General features: G+C 45.3%; 1 protein-coding gene across 1 annotated transcript in view; it reads right to left on the reverse strand.

Annotated features, from left to right (window-relative positions):
- The window catches only part of LOC142772230 (endothelin-converting enzyme 1-like), a 70,660-nt gene extending 64,458 nt beyond the window's left edge, over positions 1-6,202 (reverse strand). The window contains exons 1-2 of the mRNA XM_075874426.1: positions 5,705-6,202; positions 2,475-2,765 (exon numbers count right to left, since the gene is read on the reverse strand). Of these exons, the coding sequence (XP_075730541.1) occupies positions 2,475-2,765; positions 5,705-6,202 (789 nt within the window). The remainder of the gene's footprint in view (positions 1-2,474; positions 2,766-5,704) is intronic.
- Between the last annotated feature and the right edge of the window lie 6,646 nt (positions 6,203-12,848).

Consider the following 12,848-nt stretch of genomic DNA (forward strand, 5'->3'; position numbering starts at 1 on the left):
AAACTTACTATTTCCATTATTCGCAAGTTGCAGGTGTGAACCCTGCTCGCGGCAAGTCATCTTTTCATCCGTTTCTTCACGTTTACTTTAGAATTACTTCTAATAGTATTCCCTATACTTCTATTTTTTTGTTATTATTAATCTAATAACAACACACAGGCCCCGGACAAGGCATATGGTGAGGAGGGCATACAGTCCAGTACAATCTCTTAAACACACGTAATAATATGTTACAAGTTAAACAAAACGTACAAATTAAAGAACAATGCAGCTGTCAGAAGAAAGATAACATCAAAAAAAGTTTCGCGACATAACAGAAAATTATTGCGCAGGAATCCATACAAATTGCAGCGTTAGCACATATTACAGCCACAACAACATCGCGTCATTATAAATTATGTAATGAAAACGAAAGCTTGTGACAATGCTATGAAATGTCAAACGTAATTCAGAAGCAACCTTGCATATGCTTACCACAAGTAGATTAGGCTGTTTCAGAGACGAATAGCGCGAGGTAATTACGAAAATATAAAAATACTTGCATTCCACCCTATAGGCTGGTGTAACTAAGAGTGTTGTGCAATCTTCGCGATGTGTACACTCGATGATTCACACATGGTAGTGATAATGTGTCAGAGTGAATGACCTTATGAAACAATCACAGCAATGCAATATGCCTGTGGACACTTCACGATGGTAATGATAGTTCGGTTATAATCTGCGTGATACTAGACAGGTGACTGTAGTTTTGAACAATGAAACGGTTTGCTTTATTCTGGATGATTCCTGATGCTTTGATAAGATATTTATAAAAGTGCTGACCAAATGGGAAACGCATATATTTCAAGCTGTGGTCGCACGAAAGTTACATATTACAGAAAGCCTAGTCTCGGTGAAGGTGATCACGTCCGAGTCAGAATCATCAAGATGGCTTGAAATGAGCTCACGCTTCGACATGAAGCTTCGTGTGTTTGCAAATGATACTGATAAAGACGGTACGTTACGATCTGCCTTTGTTGTAAGAGAGCCAGCACATGTGTTTTGATGTAGTTAGCCTTTTAACTCAATAACAGAGTCGGCGATATCATCATAGACGTATGTTGTGGAGCCAATTCGTAGTTAGTAGACTCAAAGTATAGATGGTTTGTGCAGTCAGTTCGCAAACGCAAGCAGATGTTTCCTGGTCTGCCCATTTGGCAGCGAAAAATCTTGAACTGGGAACGCCGTGTCCTTAAGCCTCTGTCCACAAGACAAAATGCACTCTTTATCTTTGAAGAAAGCTACCTTGGTTATGACAGGCCTACGTTTACCGGTAGCAAACCTGCCAAGTCGGTGCACGCGCTCAAATTGATCACCTGTTGATGCAATGCCCACTTTTTCTACCCAAAATTTAATTGCATGTTGTTCAGATGCGGCCCAGTCCTCCTTCGAATCATCATCTGGGCCGAAGAAAACGAGGTTAGTTAGTAAGCCGCATCCTGTTTTCCTTGTCGTTACAATGAGACGCTATAGCAGCCACTATTGCGGACGCTATGCCTACAGCATCCGTATTTGCCAGGGTTCCCCTACTGCCTGGTGCTGCTATAGAGTTTCCTAGTGCCTCCAGTGTAGCGCAGTAATTGTCCTTGGCATAACTATCTGTCAGTACTCATCCATATTGTTTCTAAAATAGAAAGCGAGCCCTTAAGTTTACCCTTCTTCGATGGAGGTGAAAATGATGTAGGCGCGTGTGCTCAGATTCGGGTGCACGTTAAACGACCCCAGGTGGTCGCAATTTCCGGAGCCCTCCACTACAGCATCTTTTATAATCATTTGGTGGTTTTGAGACGTTAAACCCCGCATAAAAATCAATTATCAATGAAGTTTACCCTTATTTCTTTCAAACTATACGTCATACATTAGTGTGCATAGGCCCCTCATCGCCGCATTAACAGACGATAATAAAAACAATTATATTTCCGCTGATGCTGCTGACATATAACAGCAATTAGACCTAAGTTAAGGATGTGTCAACAGGTCACTGGACGCGCATTCATAACCCGTGGACACATTGACGTCACATATACGTCATACATGTACGCGTATTCATGATGTGTGCGTGCGTAACCACCATCACGTGCAAATGAAACATTTCAGCCCACCACATGTTCATGCTTGTAGTGCGTGTAGCTAACTTCCATCTATTCGCATGCTTCGCATAACGTCCATTCACAAGGTACGTTAAATCTGCCCATTTTTTTAAAAATTAAGGATGTATTACGATCTAGCCCATCAACAAGTTTTTGTTTAGTCAATTAACTTCAGTGGAATAAGGAGCACCACGTTGCGTCCTTTTCCTTCTGTCGGGGTCTGTCTGGACTAAGTCGACTACGAAACTATGCCAATTACTCCATGTTCATTCTCACATGTAAGTGCCAACAACGCACTGAATAGGTGGCAAACTGTTTCGAGACGGTACGAGCGATTCCGCTTACCTCGGCACCACACACGTGCAGGAAGAAATTGTCGCAGGGCTTTTTGGTGTCGTCGATGGCGGCGGCAAGGAGGGACGCGTACTTTGTACACTCCGGCGTGACGCATTTCGTGAGCTCCTGGGGACCCTGCTTGGCCTGACGCCAAGCGAGAGCAGAGAGAACGACCAGAAAAACGATGATGGCGACCGTGATGAACGTGGTGTTGGTCACGAAGGCGCGGATGGCTTCACGGCGCTCACGCCGCTCTTGCTGCTTGACCGGGTCGTGCAAGCCGATCACCGACAGGTCGACCTGCAGCGAGCGTGGACGCCAAGCACGAGATCTCGATCACTGCGGACTAACCCATTCATCTCCAAGAAAATATCGGGTAAAAAATGGAATGTTTTTGCCCCAAAACGATATTTGTTATCTATCTCGTTCTTTTCCTAGCACTATCGCCACGCGCCCGATACTTGCAGGTCATGAACGGCATGCGCGCTATCAGCGTGCATTATGGCTCTTGACAGGAAAGTGGCCAGCGGCAGGTTTTTCAAGCAAGGAAGCGAGAGCAAGCCAGATGATTATTGTTGTTGAACAAAACATGCTTTTTTTTTAAATGATCGCTGTTTTTTTCTTTCAGGGGGTCACTTCTGATAACTCGCAGGGCTCCTTTACGTATTCGCCTAAGACAATTAAAAATCGAAAGCCACCTTTTTTTTTCTCATTCGAACACTTACGTGCACCTCACCTGGTTTTGCACTGCCTACATGACTGACGCACCTTTTGGCAAGCTACGATGCCACGTGATGGCGTCATGTGAAATTACCTCAGAGTGAAGCAATAATGACGCCAACAAATTTGGTGATCTTTGACGTCATGGTGAGGTCAGGGAGTGACGTTACGCACTGATTTTTAACAGCAAAAGCTGTATACACCACTTTCCGAAACGCGCTGAAGCGCCGCCATCTTGGACTGATAACGTTGCAGTTTAGTATTCGTATCAAATAAACAAACAGTGTTACGGTGAACTCATACGCATGAAATCGCTTTGCCGGTGCATTCAACGTTTTATGACCTTGATCATTTGATTATGTGACATAAAAAACCCACAAAAGAGACGCTTATCAGTCCAAGATGGCGGCACCCATTAGTAATGAATAAAATTGTGTATATGGCTAGGAGAAACGACAAAGTGTCCGGCATCTGTTTGACGAGCGGTCTCCATTGTCTGTGCTATCAATCACGTCGTCCCCAGCGTCTTACCAAGCCACGCGCGCCATTGGCTGCGTTTTGAGTGACGTCGTTCATCCCGTCGCAGCCATGGCGCCAAGCGCGAGCGCATGTTTCTGCTGAGAACTTTCACATTGGCAAGCCACGGACAGCTTTAAAAGAGCGTCAACCGTGGAAACGTTAGACAAATCGCATTCTCCGGGGCGATAGCGAAGTCGGGGTACAAAAACATGTTCGGTAGGCGGAAAGACACAGCAACTGCGCACCAATGATCCGGCAGCCTACCAAGCCGCGCTAAATAGCGAATGAGAATGGAAGCGCTCGTGATGGGCAGATTCTGCAAACCACGCCATCGAGGTGACTCGCCATGAGAAACAATCGCAACAACGCCGCACCGAACAGACGCTGTCGCAGGTGCCCTGTATAGCGTCAACTTGATGATTGCGAAAGTGCGTTCTCCGGGGTGATTATCGCTTTTGACGGCAGTTTTTTCCAACGGCACTATGGTTTCGGCGGCGACGTCTGTGACCGCCAGTGGTTCAAGAACAGCCACTGAATAATTGCGAAGCGCATTTAACCAATCATTACACTGCTTCATGAGCGTGATCATGTGGGGCACAATGTGTGTGGCCTCCGGCATTTCCGCCTCTATGGAAAATGTAAATGCCGTGGCCTGGATTTGATAGCGTGACCCTTGATTCAGCAGTCAAGCACGATAATCACCAAACCACAGTGACGGGTGCATAGATTTAAAAGTCACTAATGAACTACGTAGCCATTTTCTTGCGGGAAGAAAAAAAATGAAAATGGCCGGTTACATTTGTTACCTAAGAATACTGCACTCACAGAATGCCGCCATCGTTTTCTTGCGTGCTTTTTGTATTGATTGATTGATTGATTTGTGGGATTTAATGCCCCAAAACTACTGTATGATTATAAGAACCGCCGTATTGGAAGGTCCGGACATTTCGAACAGCTATGGTTCTTAACGTGCACCCAAATCTGAGCACACGAGCATACAGCATTTTCGGCTCCATCGAAAATGCAGCCGCCGTAGCGGAGATTCAATCCCGCAACCTGCAGGTCAACAACCGAGTAGCCACTAGAATACCATGGCGGGACCGATTTGTAGGGACTCCCAGCCTTATGCACACTGTATTGCAATGCCTCCGGGATCGGGGGCATTGGAGGCATAGCCTCCCGCAGTTTTGCGTGGCCTCCGATATCGGTCCACCCTAACCAAGTCATGATCTCATGTGATGTCAGCACCATGAGACAACACGCTATTCATAATAATTATAATAAAGTGTGGTGTTTTACGTCCCAGAACCATGACGTAATGAGAGAGGCCGTAGTTGAGGCTTCGGGCAATTTCGACCACCTGGTGTTTTTTAACGTGCGCAGTACAGGGGCCGCTACCATTTCGCCGCAATCAAAACGCGACTGGCGCGGTTAGGATCGATCCTACGATCTTCGTGTCTGCAGGTGAGCATTCTGCCACTGATCTACCGTAGCGGAGGTCACGCTATAGGCGTCATAATGATGTAATAAGGTACCATTGCGTCATGATGACGTTCGGCAACTTGTAACGTCATGATAACAATAGAGGAACGTCATCACATGACTTTGGCGTCTATGGCGTGGAAGACGAGCGGCACTTTTCGCGTTTGGAAGGAGTCTAATAGTTTAGCTTCCATTGAATTAAAACGGCATTCGCCTAATACGATGTATCCGGTAAATTACCCCAGGACGGCTTCCGCCTTCACGCAGTCTTGGGTGAATGCATATTGGACCTTGCGACTTTTCAGTACTGTGGCATGTTCTCACTAGTTCACGTAGCATTAGGTACAATTAAGACCCTCCGCACCACTTTGCCCCTGTGGCTGCGTGTCTCGCGATGAACGTCGTGGATTCTCGTAAAGGAATTTTGATCGCATCAGAAAACCGAATCTACATTTCTACAGCGCCAAACATCGTTCCCTGCCTCAGCGTTCGTGCCAGCACGTTGCGGCATCGCTTACCCCTGGCAGTTTTTCTTGGGCGTATTCTTCCTCTTTGCGTACTGCCCTCGAACGCTTCTTAGCCTTGTTCTTATGACCCTCGTTGGTCATGCGGGCGCTGGTAGCGTTGGTGTGCTCTTTGGACTTTGAGGGATCCACCGGTTTGTGACCCAGGCGCTCCTTGGACCTTGAGGGATTTGCCGGTTTGTGACCCAGGCGCTCCTTGGACCTAGAGGGATCTGCCGGTTTGTGACCCAGGCGCTCCTTGGACCTTGAAGGATCTGCCAGTTTGTGACCCAGGCGCTCCTTGGACCTGGCTGGTCCCCGCGATGCGCGTGAATGTGAGCGGTGTTGCGGAACCACTGACGTCTTCCTGCGAACAGAAGTGGACCTCGACGCTCGGCTTCGCGCGAGCTGTCCAATGTGCTCAGACGACGGCGGTAGCCCCTTGCACTCGTCCTTGTCCCGGGCACCCTTTGAGGGCTTCTTGTGGACCTTGGGGACTTTGTCGTCCGACATGGCGCTTTCTGTGCTCTCGCACTGCTGCTTCTTCCTCGTGCGCACGTTCTTGTTCTGACCGCGAGGTTGGTGGCAGTGATGATGATAACAAAATAAAGCACCAGCCAACCCTCAGCAGTAGTGGTCGTGCATTCTGTCATCTTCGACAAAGATGCAGACATACGGCGTTATTCATACAATATTTACGAAAACAAAAGTAAGCACTCATATGCTACAACAATTAAGCTGCGCCACCCAGTCAAACACGAACGACAGCAAAATGATGATGATGATGATGATGATGATGATGATGCGTTATTTATGGCTCATACACAGTCAGGGAGCATCGGCCAAAAACTGATTACATGATTTAGACATTTAACGTCTACGTCATCATCTTCTACCACGGGCACAACACGAGGACCATGGTTCAAATGAGTGCGTTATAAATATTCTAACAAGCCGAAATGAACTTTTGCTTCGTTGCAGCGCTTAGCCGCTGGGGAAGATGAAGCGGCAAAAAAAGTGAGCTGTTGCCAAAAGTGACGCCAATTTCTCGAATAATGAGATAAGCGTACTAATTAAGATACACGCCTTGGAGTAAATTCTAATGTTTTTATCAATAACCTTCATTATCCTAAAACTTCATACTATTTTAGAAAACCACTCAATCCTTGGCCAATCCCCTACAGTGGTTGCGCGCCACTGTTATTTGGCGGATAAGAACAAGAAAACTTATACTGCAGGGGAAGAGTTGCACATAAAGGAATTATGAGCATCATTCGGTCTGATAGTCTGAGCGCTAGCTCATTGAAGGGACACTAAAGAGAAACAAATAGTTGTTTCAGATCGATGAACTGCAATCTGAGAACTCTAATGTCATAAGTTTCACTGTCCTAAGTTTTATATTGTGTGTGTTGGGACAATTGGTTCTGGTTTCGGTTCAGCTCGTCGCCTTCAGGAGGCGCTTCACGGGAGCATTTAAGACGGCTCATGGGTAGAATAAAGAGAGTTTTCCGCCCGGGTCTCAGCTGTGCCACTTTCTTCATCCTTCCCGGCCCGCACTTCGGGCATTCGGCCTCGTGTTCTGTGTGCGCCACGTCCGATGAACGCCACAACAGTTGTAAGCGAAGAAAATCAAGATTGAAGTTTCATTTTAGGGGCGAAGCTCCTAAAGGCGTGGGTCTGTTCATCCCTTGTACGTATGTACGTGACCACATATATAGTTACACCTTTGCAAACTGCCCATTATTTCGTCCATGCAAATATCCTACTACGCCCCATCACCGATCCACTACTTCGCCAACTATAAATTTCTTATAATAAAGAGGGAATGGAAGCGACGTATAGCTGCCACTTACGAATACTAAAATTTTTTCTATAAGTATTTACAGTGTTTGTCAGGCCTTTGATGACGTAATGAGCGATATTCGCGGATGGGTCACGATTTGGCGATGAAACCCTCCAGCGCTTCACCCCACTAATCATCATTCACTCTGCGAATATGCGGTGATTTTTTTTTAAGTTTTCGCACCGTAATTTCCGCGCGTGACCTTGATGTAAAAAATTCCACAGCGCATTTTTTTGCGACACGGCTCAATAAAATTTTGGGAAAATTCGTATGCTAACTCTACGGTACCCACAAATTATAATGTACTTCAAATTTATCGATTAGAAGCCACGTAGGAACTTAGATGCCTTCAAAATTCTATGCCGTCACAGTGTTTGATGCGGGAATCTTAAGATGGCGTCTCCAACCGCAGTTTATTTTCGCGCGTTTCCTCGCTTACTGAGCGTCGTGTCACTGTAAAGTGTGGTGTTTTCGAGATTGTGAAATTGTATTTTGCTAATACGCGAAAAATATTTTCCTCTTCAGTGTCTATTTAAAGAAGTGCTGAAATGAATTTTAAATGTTTTTTTTTTCTGATTACCGCTCCAGATAAAAACACTGGTGTTGAGAACCCCTGTTTGCAAACGCATCGAACATAACTTTATTTCCACCACCTTGAAAATAGTTTTGGTTTCGACATCGACGAGGTGGCTTCTCAGTGACGTGTCAGTGGTGCGACGTCACTTGAACACAGCAACTGGCGACGTACTGACTGGCGGGCAAATCACTCATCCGCTCTATGGTGCACGCAAAACACCGTGCGTGAATTGTAGTACAGTGACTTGATAGTGATTTGTGCGATATACGCTGCATGCAGGGCGCAGGATTAGTAAACTCGATGGAACTATGATGATGGCGATTGCGATACGGCTATATTATTTGTATCGGGTCGCCTGCACTCCATGTGTGGCGTAGCCTGAAGAACATCAACAACAAAGAAAGAAAAGTAAAACAATGAAAAACCTAATGCACACTCCCACACTTGAAACAAAAGGGTGTTCACATTGTTCGAAAGAAACGTTACAGTATGGGCACTTCCCGTCGGGATAATGCCCATAGCGATGAGACTGGGTTGCTGAGGCTCAGCGACAAAAACTTTGAAAGCAATATTGTACAGATGTCCGACTTCGGTGCGTCGAGACCGTAAACTCTGCATATCGAGGAAACGAGAGCTCCCCATTTACAATGTCTCGAAATCGTGTCGGCACTTCTTTAGACGCTGCAATCTATTCGGTGTTTTCATTTTTAGTCTAAATTTACAATATTTTCTTCCCTTTATAAATCTTGACTGCAACATCCCGCCGCCCGGTTTTCGGCCCAACCTCCTTGTAGGCCAGCGCTGGCAGGAAAAGGACATCATCATTTCTCGGTTTTCCGGTGCAAGAGTATGTGCGGATGTCAGGGACTACATCATTGAAACGAATAGGTTGACTAATTCATATGTATTATTATCCTAAACGACTACAACATTGTCTACGTACAAAAATCATAGTGTTGCTCTTTTAAAATTATGTTTTTCTTTATTTAAATAATTATATGCATTCGACCAAGCACCACGATTTCTTAGGTCATCTGTAACATTTCTCTCATATAACCTCCGTTATTCTAAAACTGCACATTATTTTATGAAACCACTCAGCTATTGGCCAATCCCCCACAGTGGGTATGCGCCACGAGCAAGTGGTGAACAAGAACAAGAAGCTGTTCGGTGGGGCCGAAACCTGGAGTTTCTACGCGGAACAGTCAGGAAGAGCTTATTCTCGAGCCCACAGGTCAGCTGCTCCTACGCCAGTGGAACCACGACCGTTCCTGCAGTAGCTGGTGCCGCGCTCAACCTACTGGGGTGTTCTTGGCTGAGGATTGAGTGGTTTTAAATTTCTGTCTTAGAGTCCGACTCTAGTTTGTTTCTGAGTCTAACCATATCTCTAGTGCTCATGTCAACTACTTCTCCTGGCCAGGCGCGATCCGCCTGGTCAGCGTCCTTGCAGTCTAATGAATTACCGCTAGACTCCTTTTTCCGCAGTGGTATCGACGGCATTCCCGTAGCACTGGTACCTACAAATGGAGGCTTCATCAGACTTTCAAACCCTCAGGTGGTTCAAAAGGAACTCAAGACAACTTCAAATCATTTCCAGACCATCACAGATGTGCGCCCATTTGGGCGAGGAGGTATCGTGTGTAGGTCGCCGGATCAGACCTGCGTGCAGGATCTTCTCAAATGCACCTTCTTTGCTGCTACCCCGGTGAGTGCTTTTATTCCGCCTCACCTTGCATGTACCAAAGGCCTTGTACGGGGAGTCGACTCCAAGCTGAGTCCAGCTGGGACCCTAGACAGGCTCTCTGGAGCAGGCGTAATTTCAATTTACCGGTGTAATCGCCTAGTCGACAACCAGAGGGTACCAACCGACTCTGTTATCGCGACATTTGTGGGCACAAAATGCCCATCAGAAATAAAATTATGGCCACTGATCTTCCGAGTAGAACCCCTCGCTTCTCGTCCGATTCAGTGCAAGAACTGCTGGAGATTCGGCCACAGTGCGGGAGGATGTAAATCTAACGTTCGTAGTCGCACCTGTGGAGAGAGTCATCCTTCAAGCAATTGTACTGCAACAGTGGAAAAGTGTTGTCTCTGTGGGGGCAGTCACTGTGCCGACAACTCTGACTGTTCCGCTCGTTCCCGGGAGGTTCAAATCCTGGAAGTTATTGACCGCCGCCGCTGTTCACGAAGGGAAGCCTTTGACATAGTTAGAGACAGGGCTTTTGGATACTCTGGTATAACAGCGCGCTGCACTTCCAGTATGGACTCAACCCTATCGCAGGCTATTGAAACTGCTGTGGAAAAGGCAGTGAGTAAGGCAATGGATAAACTAATATCTAACCTTTCCGACTGTTTAGTGCAAATTCTTTCAAGCCAGATTGGACAAACAGTACAGACTAGTACAGAACCTGCAGTATTACACATTACTAGTGACGCCACACAGCTACGCAATGTAGTGATGGACGAACTTTCTGCATCTGCAGGCAAGGCTAAGCAGCCAGGAACACAGGTGCACTTGTACCGACATTCGCCTCGGCTGAGTACAAGTACTGATACAGATATGGAACTCGATATACGAACTAATAAACGTACCAGATCCCCTATCTTCACCGATCTCAAGTCCAAATCTAAACGGAATGAATCAGCTATTTCGCGTGAAGATGCTAACAAGGGCGCGACATGCGCCTCTGCGGTGCGCTCAACACCATAGGTCAGTTGAGGGTACTGCAGTGGAACTGCCGTTCTATATTCTCAGCCTCAAACGACTTACATTACTTTTGCAATAATTTTAATCTTGATATTATAATTCTCCAAGAAACTTGGCTTACACCAGATAAAAATTTCCATCTTGCAGGTTTTCGTTCTTTTCGATTAGATCGCCCATCACGTGGTGGTGGTTTAATGATCCTTGTATCAAGTAAATTATGCCATAAAGCGAAAATTTCTTTCAGAATGTTAGACTTCGATTGCGAATTATTAGCATTAGACTTGTGTCTCCCCGGATACCACCCTTTTTCAATCGTAAATTGCTACTTCCCCTCCGGTGTGCAAAGCACGCGTTATCTTGACAGCGTTTTGGTAGCATGTAGAAAGGAAATTGTACTCACAGGAGACTTTAATTCACACCATTTGTCTTGGGGTATAAGGACAGATTCTTGTGGTAGGCGACTGTGGGAATGGACTATTGATCACAACCTCTCCTGTCTGAATAAAGGTCATGTAACATTTGTCTGAGGTCAAACTAGCTCAGTATTGGATTTAACGTTTTGCTCCAATGCAATCAAGATTTTGTCATGGGCTGTTCTGGATTCGGCAACTAACAGTGACCATCTTCCTGTAGTTTTTGACATTACTTGTCCAACAATAACTTTAGATCAGCCAAAACGCACATACATCAACCAAAGCAAATTTCAAGCCTGCCTCCGTTCTGCCATTTCCAAGCTTGGAAATGCCAGTACTAAGGAGATTGCATCTACGATAGGTTCAATGCTGGAGGGATCTAGAAAAAATTCTGAATTTTCTATTCCATACAATAAACGATCCTCCTCTCGTTGGTAAAACGATGAGTGTACGCGCGATTATAGAAGACGAAAAGCCGCTTGGAAAAAACTTCTTCTTAATCAGAGCCCAACAAACTGGAAAGACTATCAATTCCTTGCTGGCGTATTTAAGCGTACAGTGAACCGCGCGAAAGAAGAATACGAGAGTAGACATTTTGATTATCTTTCTAAATCAAAGAATAAGCGTGCTTTGTTCGCTTATCTTCGGACAAGAAAAGTACTACCAGCACCTTTAACGTTGCAGTCATGTGTCTTGACGCCGGTAGAAATGAACACTTCTCTAGAAGACATAGCGCAAGGTTTAGAACGCCGCTTCACTGCGAATTTTTCAGCTATTCAGTCCGTTCTGGTAAACTTGCATGAATTTCCAGAAGTTTCTTTAGCTGAATTGAATCAGACAGTATTATGCTTACCGAGGACGGCTCCCGGACCAGATGGGATTACGAACTCTATGTTGAAATGTTTACTCCAGGAATCGCCTAATCTTTTGCTAGAACTAGTGAATTACTTTTTGGGGAATGCATGGATACCTCCAGAATGGAAACTTGCCAAAATTGTATTGTTGCTAAAAAATGAAAATGATGCATACACGTTGGATAACATAAGGCCGATCGCACTGACATCAAACTTAGTGAAATTGGTTGAGAGAATCATCAATATACGAATTAATGAACTTATTACCATGAGGTCTATTCTAAGTCCCTGTCAAATTGGGTTCAGGGCTGGTTGTTCAATTTGGGACGCCCACGTTGACTTAGAAAGTAGGCTTCAATTAGCTCGGCTACATAAAAAATATGCTGCTTTAGTTACCTTAGACATCGCTAAAGCATATGATACCGTGGAGCACTGTATTTTGATAGATCGATTAGAATACCTTGATTTTCCATCATACATAGTAGCGTGGGTTCACAATTTTCTCGCAGACAGGAAATTTTATTGTTTTAAAGATGGGTTTTCATCATCTACTCATACCCAAACGAGGGGAGTACCGCAAGGCTCGGTGCTTTCCCCGGTGCTATTTAATTTACTAATGAGCACCATCCCACGTAAACAGGATATAACAACTTATGTTTATGCAGACGATATCGCATTTTTTGCAATGGCAGATAACATTCAGACCTTATATGAACGGCTGCAGACTTACCTTAATATATTGGAGAGCTGGCTCGATGGCAACAG

The sequence above is a fragment of the Rhipicephalus microplus genome, chromosome 9 (assembly GCF_043290135.1).
Source record: "Rhipicephalus microplus isolate Deutch F79 chromosome 9, USDA_Rmic, whole genome shotgun sequence".
NCBI lineage: Eukaryota > Metazoa > Arthropoda > Arachnida > Ixodida > Ixodidae > Rhipicephalus > Rhipicephalus microplus.